Source organism: Alternaria arbusti (genome assembly GCF_024043155.1).
Source record: "Alternaria arbusti strain BMP 1465 chromosome Unknown scaffold_5, whole genome shotgun sequence".
NCBI lineage: Eukaryota > Fungi > Ascomycota > Dothideomycetes > Pleosporales > Pleosporaceae > Alternaria > Alternaria arbusti.
In genome coordinates, this window is record NW_026249945.1 from 1066368 (window position 1) to 1084382 (window position 18015).

The 18015-nt window shown below is 52.6% G+C and overlaps 7 protein-coding genes across 7 annotated transcripts; 4 read left to right on the forward strand and 3 right to left on the reverse strand.

Moving 5' to 3' along the window:
* Positions 1-1402: 1402 nt before the first annotated feature.
* Positions 1403-4019, reverse strand: J4E86_004884 (uncharacterized protein; the record flags this gene model as incomplete). The annotated part of the gene is made up of 2 exons (XM_051445421.1): positions 1403-1577; positions 2155-4019. The coding sequence occupies 2 exons, from the start codon at positions 4017-4019 to the stop codon at positions 1403-1405; spliced, it is 2040 nt and encodes a 679-aa protein (XP_051303518.1).
* Positions 4020-4670: 651 nt separating this feature from the next.
* On the forward strand, positions 4671-5003 carry J4E86_004885 (uncharacterized protein; the record flags this gene model as incomplete). The annotated part of the gene is made up of 2 exons (XM_051445422.1): positions 4671-4750; positions 4802-5003. The coding sequence occupies 2 exons, from the start codon at positions 4671-4673 to the stop codon at positions 5001-5003; spliced, it is 282 nt and encodes a 93-aa protein (XP_051303519.1).
* Positions 5004-5041: 38 nt separating this feature from the next.
* Positions 5042-6670, reverse strand: J4E86_004886 (uncharacterized protein; the record flags this gene model as incomplete). The annotated part of the gene is made up of 1 exon (XM_051445423.1): positions 5042-6670. One exon carries the CDS (start codon positions 6668-6670, stop codon positions 5042-5044), a length of 1629 nt encoding a protein of 542 aa, XP_051303520.1.
* Positions 6671-6969: 299 nt separating this feature from the next.
* On the forward strand, positions 6970-7889 carry J4E86_004887 (uncharacterized protein; the record flags this gene model as incomplete). Its single annotated transcript, XM_051445424.1, has 4 exons — positions 6970-6981; positions 7155-7350; positions 7400-7731; positions 7782-7889. The coding sequence occupies 4 exons, from the start codon at positions 6970-6972 to the stop codon at positions 7887-7889; spliced, it is 648 nt and encodes a 215-aa protein (XP_051303521.1).
* A 283-nt stretch (positions 7890-8172) lies between these two features.
* Positions 8173-9967, forward strand: J4E86_004888 (uncharacterized protein; the record flags this gene model as incomplete). Its single annotated transcript, XM_051445425.1, has 3 exons — positions 8173-9247; positions 9304-9503; positions 9557-9967. 3 exons carry the CDS (start codon positions 8173-8175, stop codon positions 9965-9967), a joined length of 1686 nt encoding a protein of 561 aa, XP_051303522.1.
* Positions 9968-12425: 2458 nt separating this feature from the next.
* J4E86_004889 (uncharacterized protein) lies at positions 12426-13816 on the reverse strand (the record flags this gene model as incomplete). Its single annotated transcript, XM_051445426.1, has 2 exons — positions 12426-12790; positions 12847-13816. The coding sequence occupies 2 exons, from the start codon at positions 13814-13816 to the stop codon at positions 12426-12428; spliced, it is 1335 nt and encodes a 444-aa protein (XP_051303523.1).
* A 991-nt stretch (positions 13817-14807) lies between these two features.
* On the forward strand, positions 14808-17060 carry J4E86_004890 (uncharacterized protein; the record flags this gene model as incomplete). Its single annotated transcript, XM_051445427.1, has 10 exons — positions 14808-14893; positions 14944-15208; positions 15264-15308; positions 15360-15432; positions 15480-15627; positions 15678-15809; positions 15864-15966; positions 16018-16368; positions 16419-16575; positions 16624-17060. 10 exons carry the CDS (start codon positions 14808-14810, stop codon positions 17058-17060), a joined length of 1797 nt encoding a protein of 598 aa, XP_051303524.1.
* Positions 17061-18015: the final 955 nt, after the last annotated feature.

Here is an 18015-nt window from a genome sequence, read left to right on the forward strand (position 1 = left end):
CACTACAGGTTGAATCACATCTGAACTGGGCATTCCATACACCACCGATGAGCAGCCGACGATGGCTACAAATGTAGCCATCTGCAAAGCTCAAAACCTCAGTTCCCGTTGATTGACAACATCGAACATGTTCCAGCACCAGTACCCGCGACTGGCCAAATGCATCCGCGTCCTGCTCAAACAACCAACAAGGTACTTTCTGCATGACGCACGACACCCAAGAGGTACAGCTTCAACGCCACGCGGAGTGAGTTTCAACATCTCCGTCACACAGCATCGGTCGAGGTACGTACCGCCAGCGAATTCTAATCGCCTCCCTTATTTCCTACCACCAGGCATCCGATTACACCCGCGCAACAGGTCTGCGGCACTTGATTCGGACCTAGTTGCATCGTGGGATAACGTTGCCTTGTAACCATCGTGAGAAATGACATCGCACCAATATCACAATATCTTCGTCAAAGACTCGACTCAATCACGCCAGTCTCGACGCCAATCTGCAAGGGGAAATCCGTAGTGCAGCGACACACCGAGCTGGTGGGTGTAGCGACACAGCCGGGAGATGGTCCCCAGCCAGGCAACATGCACGATAACGCCACAGAGCCGCATGAGGTCGAAAAGGTGGCCGTTGGTGATCAACAGCCTTGCCCTCCGATTTCAGTCACACTACAGGCGTCGCTTTTGTCTACCTCGAGGAAATGTGTCCAGGCAACTGCCGTGTCAACAGTCGCAGTGTCGTACAAACCGCGGCTGTCGCTCGGGTGATGCTGCCGCGTGGGACGAGGTGATGTCAACACTTTCAGCTAAGCCTTTGTGCTTGCTGGTGCGAATTGATCCTGTGTTCCTCGAGCCGGTAGCCCTTCCTGACCCATTCCGCGAAGCCGATAGGCGTTGGTTTCTGCGCGCATTTGCTGACACTTGGGCGAACACTATACCCCGAAACTGCCGACATCAACTCATCAAAGGCTGGATGCAACGAGACTGGATCTTGTTACACGCCATGCGGATGTTTTCGTAAGCCATTCAAGATACATGTTCTTCTTATGATAAATAAATGCATAGCAAATTGAGTGGGTACCGCGCAGTGCATCACACACACATACACTCGAGATAACATACAGTAAACTCCAAGACGGAGCATCGGTCACCGTCATAACGACGCAAGCCTTCTCCTCAGCCCAAGCTTATGCTTCTCACCCCACAACTTATGAACCAAATGCTGAGGCCGCGACAAACTCTCATGATCAAACTGGTTCCCACGCTGCACCCGCGCGCCTCTCGGCAACAACTAGAGCACAGCATTAGCCACAACACCACACTCCACAAAGTGTGCACCAGCTCCAAGGAAACAAGAAGATAGGTCGGTAAGTAGTAGCGGTCAGGAATAACAGATATAGTTGATTCAAGCCGTACTGACCGTCTTCGTGATGCGGACCAATAGCACACCCTTGGTGATGACACCGTTTGAGTCGTAGAGATGCAGCATTCGGAGGCCGGTCTGCAGACGGTCGAGGCGGAAGCATGCCCAACCGGCTAGGTCATCCTTGCCGAAGCGCTCTTTGTCGATGACTTTGAATCTGAGAGGAAGAGGTTAGCATGGACATGGCCAGTCAACGAATGGGATAGCAAGCAATGGTGTGTCGTGGGGTAGCATCGCGCCCACGGCGAGTTGCGCATAGCAAAGTTATTCTCGCTGCGAATTGAAGCGGTTACGAGACGGCCGATGGACGAAAGCCGCAGCAAAATACCGCCTTGGTACTGCAGCTGCCCCATAGCTCGACGCCGAAACCCGATTCTTTGGATCAGACGCTGAGTCATGCGGTGTCATCGAAGAAACGACGAGGCGCTGGCGCTGGAACAGCGTGAACGGGAATAACGGCGATCTGCAGGTGCAGTGATCCCGACCCTTATTCAACAGCCGTGCCACGACTGCTCACTCGGAATCTGTCTTTCAACGTCCGCCATACAACGTAACGGCGCGTATGCAGCGAAATGATGCAATGTCACCCGACCGGACCCCATGACCGCTATTCTACCACCTCTCTTGGTAGACCGGCAAAAGCATCAGTGCGTGGGTGCGAGGCTGATGCTTGAGGCTCTTATGGCGACCTGCATGTGCCTGACACGTAGCGAAAGAAAAGAGATGAGACTCACCTGACAAATGTCAATTCTTCCGTAACACCAGGAACATTGACGAACTTGACCATCTCACCACCGAAGTCGGGGTTCGTAGTCCTTGCCTTCTCGGTCTCCTTCTTCAGGTCGGGGTCGATGGTCTTCGTGCCTTTTCCATCACCGGGCACATGTTCGGAGTTGCGCTCTTCGTGCGACTCAACATGCAGCTCGACCTTGACATAAGGCTTGAGATCCTTTGGATCGTCTTCATCGGGCGGCAGAGGAATGTCTTGTCCTGCGAAGAACTCAATGCTTAGGTTGAGGTCGTGATGAGTTATCGCGGTCTTTTGTGTCGCTGCTTCGCTCGTGCTGCGGTAGCCTTCTGGTTTGAGAACCCATCCGGCGGTGCCGGCGAACATGGCTTCGTTTTGCATCATACCGCCGTCCCAGCGTTGCCAGTTCAGCGCTACTATCTGCACACCCGCACGCCAGAAGACGGAAGGGTTCAAGTTTGTTGATGTCAACCGCGTGCCTTTGGGGTATGCGCGCATGAAGAAATGTTTGTTGTGTTCGAAGAGTCGGACGGGGTCGTTCTCGTGAACTTCCATCAGTGTACCTTCTGACAAAGAGAACACGTGGGTAGGAACCTTCGCTTCTGGAGCATCGAGAGTTTTGTACGAGTATCCTCCTAAGTAAACACCCAATCGTGATAGCGCTTCAATAACCTTGGGTTTCGGCGCTGGAGGATTGTTCTCGCCATCTGGTCCGGCTTCTTTAGAGTCGTCCGAAGCCGCAGACTCGGTGCTCATGGTATGTTGTAGCTGGGGCGCTGCAGCTGGCGCGGCAAGCGTTGTTGGTTGTGGTTCAGCCACGGCTGGCTTCAGGTGTCCACGCTTGACTTTCACCAAGATCTTGTTGTGCAGCTCCTTCAGTGTGGGTAGTTGGGCTTCGAGCAGACCCTGCGCTGGATCGAGAGGTAACTCAAGTAGCATGCCTTTCCAATACTCGTTCATGATCTCGACCATGATCTCCTGTTGCTCTGGACCAGCGTGTACTTCGAGACTGACAATCAGGGGCAGGTTCGACACAGCAAATGCGTAGTCCCTGATGATCACACACACCGCGCGAAACGTCATGTCTTTGGTCAAAGTGTAACCGTGGGTTACCTTAGGCTCGGCTCTCGATGTATAGGAAGCGGAATGCCAGGGCTGAACCTTGTTGGCGTCCGCTTGAGGCAGCTCTGATGCCTCTTGTTCCTCCTCCTCGGATTTGTCCTTGCTGCCAAACTTCTGGACTAGCCTTTGACGAATGCTTAGACCGGACTTTGATTTCTTCTTGTCTTTTCTCGCATCATTCGATCCTGGGTTGCCCCTCGCAGCTTCCTCGTCAGAGCTGGAGTCGGAAAGCTCGTCTCCGTCCCAGACATCGACCTCGACGCAGCGACATCCTCGCATCAGCACGTTCTTGTAGGCATCAATGCTGGCGTCGCTTGACAGCTGGTTGCCGGTAAGGTATGTGTTGTGGCTCGATGAGATGAAGTAGTTGGAGATGGGGTGCGACTCGTCGACTGGTTGCGCAGGCTTCAGGACGCTTGCTGAGCCCGACATGAAGTAGTTGGCGAAGTTGGAGAATGAGCCGTCGGCTAGAAGCTCAGCGTTCCGTCCCGAGCATTCCTGCTCCTCGACCAGCCACTGCTGTTGCCCTTTCTTTGTCGTCAAGTCGTAGCGCGTTGTGATCTGGTCGTAGACTCGCTTGAGGTGTTGTGTAAGGAGTGGTGATAAGGCATCGACCTTGCGAGCTGCAACAGAGGCGGATGCTGTACCACCGCCTGCCTGAAGTTCGGGGTTGTCGACCTTGGGCGTACCCAGCTTGCTGTCTTTCTTGCTGTCTTTGTCGGGCAACATCTTGTGTTGATGTTACGAATACAGCGGGGTGGAAGGGAGAATAAAGTCGGGAAGGGCGACGAGAGGGTTTATAGGCGGCAGCAAAGCGCAGAGTGGCAGCGGTGTATGATCCTGGACGCGTATGCGTGCCTGAGTAATGGCTGAATCCAGGCAGCTCAGCTGGCTCTGAGGTGTCAGTATCTCCCTCATGATTGCGCAATTGGTCAATGGGCAGGCATAGTCAACATACATGCAATACGCACCAAAGATATGCGCAACTTAGTTTCGCGACTACAAAGCCTTTGTCGAGTGGTAGCGGGATCTAGTTGTGAAGGTATGAGGGGTGCGGGCCGCGACGTTGACGCGGGCACAATAGCCTCATGGTCAGCTCGTGCCTGCCTTGGCTTGCCGCATCGGCGTTTGATCATCCAATTGGTGGAGCACATGCATCGCTAATACCTGCTAGAGATTGACACGCAACTTCCGACGTTTGCTGCATGCGCAAGGTGAATGAATGGGGGCTGCCCTGTTTGCGGCGCTGAGTGAAAAGGGTCTAGCTTTGACATGTGCCTCTGCAGCCTCGCCAAGCCCACCGACGTCACTCAGGGTCCAGCATGGTTAAAGATATCATCGTTCGATGAGCACTGACATTCTTGACGCAAATCATTCACAATGGTCAAGTCACGGAAAGAAGCAGAAAGCGAAGTCCGATCTTGGGGTTTCGACCATGTGTTTACGTGGACCGATAGCCCGTGAGTATACAATCGCTGTACTACTTTGAATATAGACTAACTTGCTCATAGCAATGCGCACTACTCGCCACACAAGCACAGCGGGAAGACGACACATCTTGTACTCAATGGCTCTATAACGTACACATACCCTGATGACCCCGACGCGACGAAGGAAACAATAGGTCCCGGCGCTAGATGGGATGTCGATGCGAACAAGGTGCACGAAGTATGGGTAGGGAACCAAGGTTGTACATATGTCATTGGAGAATGAACTATCGAAGCACTGCGCGCATGCCCGTTCAGCATCGCTTAGCCCAAGAACCCATGCTGTCCCAAGTATTTGATAGCGTCGAGTGCCAATTGGTCTGCCTTGATCAGCTCCTGCTCTACCATGCGCTCGTACAATCCCTGTAGTTTTGTTTCCTTTGGAGGATGCTGGAATTTGCATTTGCGGAGATACGGGCATTTCCCGTTGCGCTTCCAATTGCTACACACGCTCGTTTCCTTCTTTGCGGCGACTGGTGCCCGCGGGGGAGGAGGAACTCGAATGACTGGTGGAGCAATCTTTGAAGATGTGGGTTCTGGCGCTTCGTCGCTGTCTTCTGACTCGGACTCGGACTCCTCTTCCTCTTCTTCGGAACTTGATACCACAGATGACTCTGATAGCACTGAACTTTCGGCCTCAGACTCTGTCTCGCTCTCGTATCCTAAACCCAGATCCACAACGCTCGGCGCAGATTGCTTCTTTATCATACTCTCGTGAAGTTTTTTCCGTAAAGCCGCGAGCTCTTCTTGTCTGCGGTTCTCGGCATCCCGTTGTGCGCCGTCTTCCTTCTTGGTCGTATTTTCCTGCTTCCTTTCGCGAGGCTTCGGTTGCTGAATCTGGTTGTCGTCTTGGTGCTCTCTCGGTGGCTTGCCGCTGACTCTGCGCAGAAAGTCTATCTCGGCTGCTCGTTTCTTCGCGGCTTCCTCTGCCTTCTCCACGATCCTCTTTTGTGTGGGGAAATTTCTTCTCCTGTCTTTGATCCATGCAGCGACCTCAGCTCCTGTTTGAATACTGATCATCTCTCCCCCGTGCTCGAACGCGAAGCCTCCGCCCTTGAGTTTCTCCGTATACGCGGCTTCTTCGTCAATGTCCTCTTCATCGCTACTCTCATCAGGAACTGGCTGCTTCGAGAGTCCTAGATTGACCTTGCGCTTCTTGTTGTCCGGTCGCACCACGGGAGGTGGAGGCAGGGAGAAGCCGAAGCTAGGCACCTGTGGTGGTACGGCGGCCTTGGCCCTCGGTGGCTTCGAACTTGGCTGCGGTTGGTTTCGCTGCTGTTGTGCGTTGCTGTTTCGGTCGTTCAGTTTTCTCTTTTGACCGGCGTGTTGAGGCGGCGAATATTGAGGGCTCTGCTGGTACTGATGGGACTGTGGTGACGGGGGAAAGGGGACGTTGCCTGTGCTTGTCATATGGTTGGCATATGCTGCCATCGACTGTACACCGGCCGGTGTCGACATGTATGACATGACCTGGGCGAGAGCATTGGGGTCGTATTGCTGCTGTGTCGCGCCATATGTTTGGGCGTTGCCGGCAAAGGACGAATTGTTGTAGCCATTCGGGGAGGCAATATTGGGCAGCGCATTCGTCTGATGTTGTCCGTTGCCGGCATTGTAACCTCCCCTGTTGCTTGCGCCGCCTCTGTTGTTCTGATAGCCTCCTCGCTGGCCTCCTCTGCCGCGCGCATCTCCGCGACCGCGACTCTGCCCATGACCTCCTCTTGGATTGCTTCCAGAGCTATTGAAGCCCCCTCCGCGGTTTTGATTGCCGCCTCTCCCGCGACCCCTATCACCGCCTCCTCGGGCAGGGCCGCTCCGTTGACTCGCGTATGGTTGCTCGCTGGATGTAGCCTTCGGCGGCGGCGGAGGCGGAGGAGGGAACCTGAAGGAGGACATTGTTGTGGTTGAGAGATCGTGTTGCGCGCGAACAAAAGTGCTAAGACATTAGGTATAGTAGTTACAAGAAGCGAATGATGGTAAAGGGAAAATCGCGAAAACGCTGGGAAGGCTGTTGCAGGACATGCGACGCGCCTCGGGAGTCCGCAAATCCCAAAAGTTCCTTATCGATACCACTAGCGCGGCGCTAGTGGTCACCCAAAGGACTCTCACCATCAACTCCATTGTCTATATCCGCCATGTCCAGGTAGCGACCGATTCTCTGCTCTTACACCCATGAAGCCTCCAAAGCTGCGACCATGTTCATACTTGTAAGTCGCTCCCAAATTCATTGTCGTCTCCATTGCCTATGCGCTTTCGCGCTGCGCGTCAGAAAATTTGAGCGGAAGAGAAAGACGGGACTTGGCTATGACTACGCGTAAAGCTCAGTCGCCGGGGATTGCGTCGTGCGCATACTATGGATCTAGTACTGATTTTTGCATAGACCACGATTCAAGACTTGATACAAATCAAGCCGCAGGACTTCGAGAAGCCTAGCGCACAAGCTATCAAAGATGTAGTCAACGACAAGTACAGCAATAGGATCGTTCCTGGCATTGGCCTTTGCCTCTGCATGTGGGATCTTATTTCCGCGACCGAGGGTTTGATCGGTCACGGGACTGGGCTTGTCAATGTTAACAGTAGGTATTACTACATCCCTCGTGGAAACGCCGCTTACATGCAGCGCAGTCGAATTTCGTATGACAGTCTTTCGCCCTTTCCGCGGCGAAATCATCTACGGACGGATCAAGTCATCCAACGAAGAAGGCATCATCCTTGACCTGGAATTCACATCGGAAGTCTTCGTTCCCTACCAAAATCTACCGGAGAACTCGTCCTTCTCTAAAGCTGAGATGGTGTGGATATGGAATTCTGAAGGCACAGAACTTTTCTTCGATAAGGGCGAGCCAGTTCTATTTAGGGTAGAGCACGAGGAGTGGTACGACCAGAGGCCGACCATTATAGAAAAGGATGAGAAGGGCGAGATCATTGAAGAGAGACCGACGGCCTGGAAGATAATAGTAAGTTGTGTGCTATCAGCTTTTGAGATAGCGTCTAACGTGCGCTCTAGGGCTCCATGGCTCAACCTGGTCTTGGTCCGACTCTATGGTGGGCCGAAGGCGGAGAGGAAGAAGAGGGTGAAGAGGGCGATGTCGAAATGGAGGGCGCCGAGGAATGATTGCTTCCAGCCGGCGAACATATGCCGCTTACCGAAATACCCAATCACAACGCACACCCAACTCGACCCGTCGGTTTACTTGCATTTCGTATCTGTAGGGTCTAGGCAGAGCTTCGCGGTGCGCGTCATTACTACCATCATCATCTCCTTTCCCGAACCTTCTGAATGTTTGTTGACTTTTGGCTCGCTTTGACTGGTTGGATCTGTCTGCTACATAAGTCCCAACGCTGTAACCTATGCAAGATAACCATCTCCTCAAGCAACTCAGCGATCATCAGCACGAATGGCGACATTCAACCACGGCAAGATGTGTGTGTATATCATGGAAATGAAGGACAAATACCATCTACCGGATGCTTCAAGAAACTCCCCTGGTATGACAGTGGACGCCGAGCTCCTGGAAGCCAGAGGATCTGCACTGTTCAATGCGATCCAACTGTGTACGGCAATCTCACACGGCTGCAGCGCTGATTCGGTGAGGAAGTATCTGGAGCACTATCGCAACGACAAAGATGAATTCCAGGAAATAGTCGATCAGGCTACGCCCGTCCTCTACTACGCCATCGGAAGGAACTCGCCTGAGCTGGTCAACGTCCTTCTAGATTACGGTTTCAATCCAGAGGGTTGCACTGACGCGACGCACTTCATTCCGACGCTTGCTTTTGCGGTCATCTATGGCCATATCCACCTACATGATACGACCGCGATCGTAAAGCTCTTACTTGCGGGTGGCGCTGATCCCAGGACGATTCCTCAGGACATGTGGCAAGACTACCTGCGGAAACCTTCGGAGAACTGGTCATCTCAGGAAAACGAAAAGGCTTCGCCTCTTACGTGGTGCGACCCGTCTACCCGAGCCATTCTGGCACGCGGCCTCAACCTCACTCAGCGATACTATCTTCACCGAGCCAGCTTGATCCAGCCATTCGAAGACAGAGAACTACAAGCCGCCAAACTCTTACAGGTGCATGGTCTTCTAGAGCTCCCCTACCATATCGTCGGCCAACTTCCTGTGCTTCACGACATGCAGCAGCGGATATTCAACCAGATAGCCGCAAACCAAGATGGTCCAAAGCCTTTCGTTATGGTGTTTGCTGGCCCTCCAGGACATGGGAAGACTGAGCTCGCTGACAGGTTGGGAGATCTGCTACGTGTCAAATCCGAAACGATCTCATGTTCACAAATGCACTCCGACATTGAGCTCCTCGGCTCGAAAGAAGCCTATCAACGTTCAGCTCAGGGCTCCAGGCTCAATAATCTCCTGTCAGATAACACTGGCCAATGTACGGTGGTCTTCCTCGATGAGTTCGATAAGACGTCGCAAGAAGTCTGTGACGCGATTCTAGACACTACCGAAGGTCAGAAAATTTCCCTTCCGCTCCAATGCATACGTGTCAATTAACACAAAAGGCAGGTAAATATGTAGACCGAAGGAACAATCGCAAGGTCGATTGTCGCAAGACTATCTGGGTACTGGCGAGCAACTTGGGTCAAGAGGAGATCAAGTCGTACTACGAACGAAAGCTCAAGCAACTAACAGACGAGGAGAAGCAAGGTGCGAATCTGGCACCCCTCGTGCGCAATCTCAAAGACATCTTCGAGGGCCGCTGGGGAGTATGACCCTTCCAGCCTTGATCACCACGACAACAAATGGCTAACGTGAACAGGACGCATTCGCATCCCGCATCAACAGAACCGTCCCGTTCTTCCCATTCTCGCATGGTGAGGCAGCCGTCATAACGCACAAATTCCTCCTCGACGACGCGGCGAAGGTTCGCAAGAACATTGATTTGCGCCCAGAAGTCCTACGACACATGGGCCACTGCCACATCAGCTACCAAGACGACGGCAAGCTCTGTGGTCACTTGGCTAAGCGAGGATACAGGGACAAGTCTGGAGCCCGCGGGCTGAGGAACGAGGCGCAGGATGTGCAGATCTTGGCCCGAAAGACGTACAACGCTCTCCCTGGTCTTGTAACCGAGTCGATGAATGAAGGTCCGTTGGAGAAGCTTGAGGTTAAACTGATGCAAGATGGAGACGAGTATGAGGTTGGGGTGTTTAAGAAACGGGATGATTGAGATGTTGGAGAGTGTGCACGCTGCTTAACGATGGAGTCATTTCGAATCAGGTTTATTGTTCGCTGTCTGGTAGCATGGGACCAATGTTCACTCTAGTCATGTCATCTATCAATGCTATCAAGTAGATCCAACATATGTTTCTGACGTCTCATCCTCGCTGATGATGTATTGTTTGTTGGCTGTGGCGCATGCGATGATATGGGCCGTTCATGACCATGGCTTGCTTGCGGCGCGAGTGGAGCTGCGTATGTTGCATTGTTCAAAGATACGGTGCTGCTCATCGGTGGCCGTGGGCTTGAAGAGACAGAAGACACTGACCAAGCTCTACCACTCTCAGCCTGATTTCGTGTGGCCAGAAAAGGATGTTTTCGAGAGGAGACAGAATCAAGTTCAAATCTCGGCGGCGCGACTGATGTTTCGTTGGCGGTAGCGGTCGGCTCGCTGACCGTATGCGAGATGACGGGTCTGCGTATCGGGATAGTCGGTAATTCTGAAGCAAATGTTGTGTTGTATGTTTGACTCGCAGGCAACTCATAATTAGGCGTTTGCGAACTGGGCCGTACACCATGTCTCGAAGCATGAGCTGGCTCGCTACCTGGCAGCTCTACTGACAGACTCACATCCCCCAATAACTCCGATAATGTCTCAACTTTCTTGTCTTGGAAGACATGGGGTCTTGGGGCTAGAGTTGGCGCGGTAGGATGGAACGCGTACGGATTCACTGGCCCGTCTGAGTTTGTGCCACTCATGAAGATGTCGCCTGCCAGTTCTACTGGCGCTTGATGCGTCTCTGGATACGTATAGACCCATGTGTCATTTCGGGCTGGTGGTATGGTATGCGCATCGTCATGCGCCTCAATCAGCGATGACCGCGAGCTTCTAAGGCTCGGTTGATCAATACTGAGATGAGGCTTGGTATATTCGAGCGATGTTTCCGAGCAGGGACTGCGCTGTTCAGTCGATGTATATGTAGGGGGCGGACTGCTTGGTAGGCTGGGAGGCGATTGATAACGCGAGTTATATGGCTTGTAGTCTCGGTGGTCTGGCATTACTTGCATTTGTCCACATAACGATCGTAGGGTGGACTTCACCGCATCAATGGTCGACGCGTCTTGTGTGTATGGTGCTTCGGTAAAGAACGACTTCTGATTCGCTGGCCACGAAGTGTTGTTGGCAGGATAAGATGTCGTTCGATTGTTGTCCCCCAAGAAGACCTTCGGTGAGCCATCACCCAGTTGAGCCTGGCCGGTTGATCTTCTGTGCCGCGACACGATGTCATCAAAGTAGGTGGTATCTTGGTACGTTGGCAGTGCCCTGGTACTGGGAAGGTCCTCCAAGCGGTTAAGGAAGCTGAGTACATTCGACAACTGTTGATGGCATACCATGAGTTCGCTCTTGCGGTCCGCTAGTCGTTCTCGGTCTTTGAGAATGTGTCGAAGTTTCTGAGATTGGTCCAAGATATTGCGATGCTGCTCGACACTGCCGCAGTCCACCCATGTGCCGATCTCCTCCAAGGCGGAGTTAGTATTCTCGATACAACTCCTTATCCAAGGGAGTCTTTCGGGTGTCTGTGCGAGTCTTGTTCCTACCGAGCCAACGGCCACCAAACGCTCGACCTCGCACAGGTCGTTGCGAACGATTCGTATCGTTCGCAAGAAGACTTCGCTCTCGCTCCCTACATCTGCGCTACGTATCGCAAGATCAGCGAACTGAAACGCCTTGCTGACACTGGCAGATCTCGTGGGTATACCTGCTACATAGTAAGCCCTGCGCTGCGCTATGATCGTACAGCTTTCATACCTATCAGTCCGCTCATATTATGAGATTCTGACTAGTTCGAATAGTAACGCAGAAGCTCCTCAGCGAAGACTGATGCTCATGATGAAACGTAGATGCAGGTCGTGAAGAATAAGTTCACGAGCATGTCAGCTGCCGGTGGGCGGCTCATAGACCCCCAACACTCTGTAAGCAGCGAAAGCACCAACAAGACTGAACCTGCGGGTACTGGAATACCCCTCATGCTGTGTCGCAGTGCTTCGAGAACCGATCTGCAGCTCAATGCTTCTTTCCACGGGCTGAGCTCATGCGTCTGCGCCTAAACATAGGGTCATTACTCCGCGGGCCATGATGCCGGGCCTATACCAGATAATCGAACTCATCGACCTAAGTATATCTCACGACCGAGTGGCTGCTGCGTGTGTCGCGATGGCGAGTCGCAGATTGGACGGAGCAGAAAGGGACGCTCCTTCTCCGCGCCGGTGGCACTGGCGCTAAGACACATAGGGTTTAGTGCAAAAGCAAGCATCAACTTCGCTCTTCAGCCTCGTCCCTTCCTCCTGTGCGTCTCCGCCCGCACTTCTTTGTCATGTCCTAGACGCATCTCAGCTGATCAACCAGTGCATTGCATACTGCATAAACTATCGATGAAACGCCATTTTCGCCCCACCACACCTCATTCTCATGCCGCAATCTCCTTTTCCAGCAGCACGCGTGACGGCACCAGCACCTGCCCCTGGTCTCCGATAATCTGTAGTAATGCTGGGAACACTGCTAACCCGCCATGTTCGCTAGAGAATCCGAAGTGGAAGACTCCGGGCTGCGAAAAGAGTAGAAATGCGAAGTTTGCCGATCGCGCAAGAATCATGTTCAAATTCTTGCGGCGCTGAGCTTCCAAGCCACTCTGCACGAAGGGCGCCACGATGGCATCCAGGTCTGCAGCCGCACTGGCGAATCTTTGGAATCGCTCTTGCGTATCCTGACCAATTCGACCATGCAGGAGAGCACCAGTCATGGCCTTCCATTTGCTGTACATGGCTGATTGCGCTGAGTTGTGGAGTTAGCTTCCCGTTACAGACTTCCAGAGGCTGAGCTCAACATACCGGCGTTTTTACCATCTCTTCCAGGAACAGCTGAGGCGAGCGGCGCAAGCTCTCCCGGAAGCAAGCTCTCAACGCGTTCTCCGGTGCATCTCGAGAGCACATTCCAGGCTACAATGAGGCGAAGCGTTTCGGCTCGGGTCGAGATATTCGAGAGCATGCTTGCAAGTACGGAAGAGCTTGTGCCAGTTGCAACCGCCAGCTCTTTCATATTTGCCTGGTTGATACTGCCTGTCGGGACGGGAGAAACATGGTAAAACTCTCGAACGTGGTTTTTGATGTTGTCCCGTATCTTCAAGGCTGCGTCGGTGATAGTATCATCTGATGCAGGTTGAGGTAGCATATCGTCGATATCGGTAGCATAGGCACTCGTAACAAGTGCCGTGCCTTTCTCCAGTCGCCCGCCAGCGTTGCTAGTGGGTGCATGCGGCGGTGGTGGAGCTAGCGTTGGATTGTATCGTCTTCTCTTCTGACGGCGTAACAGGAACAGGAATACGGCTCCAGCGATCAAAAACCCGGCGAGCAACATCCCAATCGCCACTCCGGCCACTGCACCGCCTGAGATTTCTTTCGAAGCCGGTGATGAGCCGGCAGACGCTGTCGGAGTCTGGATACCCCCAGTTTTGCCCGTAGTCGATTTGGGTGCAATGGAACTTGTCGTGGACGCAGGACTTGTCGTTTCTCCAACGGGCTGTCCAGTGGTTGGTGTTGGACAGACGTTCGTACTCAATACCGGATCCCATGTCAGTGAGCTGCACTCCGAAGTCACAGTCTTTGTATCCACTCCCTGCGGAACTGTGACGGGCGTCGTAGTAGCGGTGGGTACCTCAGTCACCGTTGTAGACGATGACGATGATGTTGATCCTGAGGACGATCCTGGTTCACCTGTCTTGGTCGCAGCAGGCGTTTGCCCCTGGTTTGTTCCAGGTGCCGTTGGCTGGGTTGGCGGGTCCTGTCTCGGCTCGAACTTCATGTTGGACGTACTCACTTACGATCGATTTGGAACTGACAGAGGTGTCAAGACGGTGGAGAGCCTTTGAACGTCGCTGGACTTCTGCCCTATAAGGTACGCGTACTGCAACTCACTAGCATAGCCCGATCAGAGATATGCATGCTTCAGCTGTACAACAGTAGTGCAGACTACGAAGCTATGATCACATTGTTTATTCGCCGGAAATGGTAAATATTGACGGGGTCGGCGTCCGCAACGGACTGTCAAGCTTTATGATGGTGTGGGGTCCGAATGTAAGTTTATCGAACAGTCATCAGCACAGGACTGCGTGGCGTTTCTGTGCTGCACATCGGTCTGTCTCACCAAATGAACTTCGCGCGACACCGCCGCAAATAAATTGGCATCGCAGCGAGCCCCACGTTGTACTCTTTGAGACTGGTCTCGACCCGTCGGCTGAATTGAGGCGTGAGGCTGAGCCAAGCACATTTTTCCAATGGCTGAACAGGGAATGCCGACATATCTCAGCCTTGCCATATCTTGCACCGGACGTTTATACCTGATGAGCATCACTACGCAATATCGAGCCCACGCGAAGCTGTACTGCTCGAACCGCTGTTACACACTAGACACACTTTCATCATGGAATACTCCCAATCCCGACCGGACTTAGTCGTTTCCATCGACTTCGGAATGACATGTAAGTAGCGACTCGCAGTTTGGTAGTATATCAATGCTCACCGAATCCGCAGGTACTGGTGTTGCATATTGCAACGTAGCGACCGGATCCGATAGCGTGCGCCATATCCAACGATGGCCTGGCCGGACACAAGCAAACGAAAACAAGGTTAGATCGCTGGTCGCGTACTGTGATATCCGAACTGAATGATTGTAGGTGCCGACATTACTTGTTTACCCACAAAATTCCGAAACGCCGTCATCATGGGGGTTTCTTGCCGAAACCGCACAGGAGGGTAGTGGCGCAGGTCACGAGAGTAGAGAATGGTTCAAGATCATGCTCGACGAAGACCTACTGGAACAAATGAGATCCAAGTCTAGTGAGCCATCGAAAGTACCATATATCCAAGAAGTAGAGAAATGGTAAGCGCGGTACTCGAAGTCGGTCTCGCAGTGAGCTGATGGTTTTCCAGGTACACGGATTATTTCAGCTACCTCCACCGTACGATCGAAGCGCGACTACGAGGCGAACTCGCAAGCCGATGGGAAGACGCGAACATCGAGTTCATCTTCTCGGTACCTACAACATGGAAACCTATACCCACTGTGGAACGATTCAGGAAGACGATATTCGCAGCTGGTTTTGGGTCGTGCACCAGCCACACAGCATCAATAGGGCTGACGGAAGCTGAGGCGGCTGCGGTACATACAGCGCGGAGTATGCCTGGTATCTTCAAGGTGAGTCGCCTAGCAGATCATGATACTTTTGCGCAGACTCTAACATTACCAACAGGAGAATGAGTTACTCTTCGTATGCGACGTGGGTGGAGGTACAACGGTGAGAAAGCATCGTAGTGCCGCCTCATGGCTAGTTCGCTCAGTGTTATAGGACCTATCGGTTTTCCGAGTGAAGAACACTCAAGGTGGCTCTCTTACTCTCGAACAGATTGATGTTGTATTCGGTAAGGTTCTCGCAGCATTACACCTGTGCTATACTGACCTCACGGAGGTGCCACTATCGGAGCCGCACAACTCGACAGTCTATACGAAAAAGAGGTGCTACAGCGATTGGAGCATGCCGAACGACTTCAGCCAATGGGACTTCAGGATGTACACCAGGCGGCATGGGAAATGCGAATCTCGAAGGAATACCAGAAGTTTGTTTGCATCATTGATGAGAGCGATGACAACCTGACTGACTGCTCAGTGCAAAATGCGATTACGGCTCGGAAGAATCTTTGATGGATACCGAGACCTTTGCGGTGCGGGTACCCAAGCTGGACAAGGCTTACAACAACCGAGAATGCGCTATTAGCGCCGGCGACATGTACTTCCAGCGGTTAGACTTACACATGAGACCTACTCATGGTATTCTTAACTGACACCTCTGTAGCGACGATTTGAAAGGCTTTTTCGACACTCAGGTATCTAAGCTTTTCGAAATGATGGACAAACAGCTCGCTCGTGTGCAGCAAAAGTTTCCATCCGAACAAGTGGTACGTCAACTTACATGTCATGCTATAATGTCGCCGTCTCACCCAGTTCAGTCTCATCTCGTCCTGTCCGGGGGTCTCGGCAACTCCGCATACGTTCAAAACTGTCTACGAAGCCGATACGCATTCGGCAGCACACCACACTCCAACGCACAGCATATGCAGATCCGCATAGCACCCGACCCGCAACTCGTGGTCTGCAAAGGCAATGTGGCCGACCGTATTCAGAAGCTCAAGACCGGTCAATCGGTGCTCGGGTGGCGATGTAGCCGTGCATCATATGGAACGATGTGCAAGATGCTGTACGACCCGTTCAACCTTGCGCATTTTGGGCTGAGGACGGAAGTTGATCCTTTGGACAAGAAGGAATACGTCATGGATTGCATCGACTGGCTTATTAAGCAGGTAAGAACATCATGACAATTTGGAATGAGGAAAAACGCTGACCAGCTCAGGGTGAGCCAGTATCGAGCGACTTCCCTATAGTAAAGAGCTTTCAACGAAAATGCCCGCCAGCCTCATCCAAGAACCCCAATCCACCAAGGATCTATCCCACAGAAGTGATATGCACCGAAGTCGACAAGTCTGAACTTCCAGTAGTAAAGAATAACGGTGGGTGTACATCCCCGACATGACGAAACACAATACTAACATCCTCAGCGTGCCGCTCCATCTGCAAAATCGAATCGGATTTCTCTTCCCTCCCGCTATCACTCTTCAAACTCAAAAACCGACACTGGTGGAACTCCGGCCCGAAATACCACCGCATCAACTACGTCGTCAAAGTCAACCTCGGACCTGCTGATGTATCCTTCGAACTGTGGCATAACGGTGTCAAGCTTTCAAAAGACAACTCCATCAAGGTTGAATGGCAAGCGAGCGGGCCGCCTGACCCGAATGCGACGACTATTGCGCCAGACTTCCCGATGAACAGCTTGCCGGCGGTATGGAGTCATGATGCAGCGCATCGTCGTACGGTAAGGTCGGTTGGGGATGGTGGCGGTAGGCTGGGGACGAATTGGGGGAATTGGGAGAATAAGGATGGCGTGAGATCGCAGGTGATGGCTGCGTCGCAGAATGGGTCCAGGGTGTGGTAGGAAACAGTATTGTTCGCCCCCATGCGCATCGTGGATGGGTTCGCTGAGGTTCAACTCCTCGTACGCAGGTTGCGGTTTTCGCGCGTTTGTCGTTCCCAGAGCCGTGTGTTGATCATGTTTCCGTTTCTGTAGCGAAGTCGACCAGCGCCTAAAACCGCAGGAACATGGTGTTCCAAGCATACAACATGTTTATCACAGAGTCTCCAACGTGCCTGTCAAACCCCGCTCATCCATCATAAGCTCTATCCAAATCACAGCATCGCACAACAGGAAAGTTGCCGCAACCGCCATGAACATAACCATCAGAACGGCGAAAAAGACGCCACAAGCGTAAAATAGCTGGCCGACTTTTTCTTTAACAGCAAATGGCGGATCGAACAGCTGGCACCGACATATAGGACATAAATGCCCACCTGGAGATTTAACGAGCTCGGCAAGGCAGTCTCGGCCCATAACGTGGTTGCAGGGAAGAAAGAGCATCCCGGCGTGAGCAGTGTTGTCATAGGGTTCCCAACAGAGGCAGCATGTGTTGTCGTTGAATGTGTCGGTCGGTACCGCCGGGAAGGTCCGCCAATTCAAGAATTCGTCTCTGGAGACGTAAAGGCCGAGGAAATTTTCGAACATGGCTGGTGTTTAGTTGGGTGGTAGGTCTGTAGAGTTTGTTTAGTACAGCACGAAATGCAAGGGCGTGTTAAGTATAGGTGAGCGGTGGGCAACCACGGATGAGGATGATGTTGGAAATGGTTGGTACCATCAAATCAGTTTTCCACGCTGGACAAATGAGAAGAGAGCTCTTTGCGCATATTGGACAACGGAGTGGTAGAACCAAGGAACATGATTATGATACAGAATACTAATTTACCTCAACGCGTAGAAGTACGCTTATTGGGGGTGGATGCCTATAAACGACGCTTAAACATTCTCGTACCTCTGCCGCTGAGAATCAACCCACTTA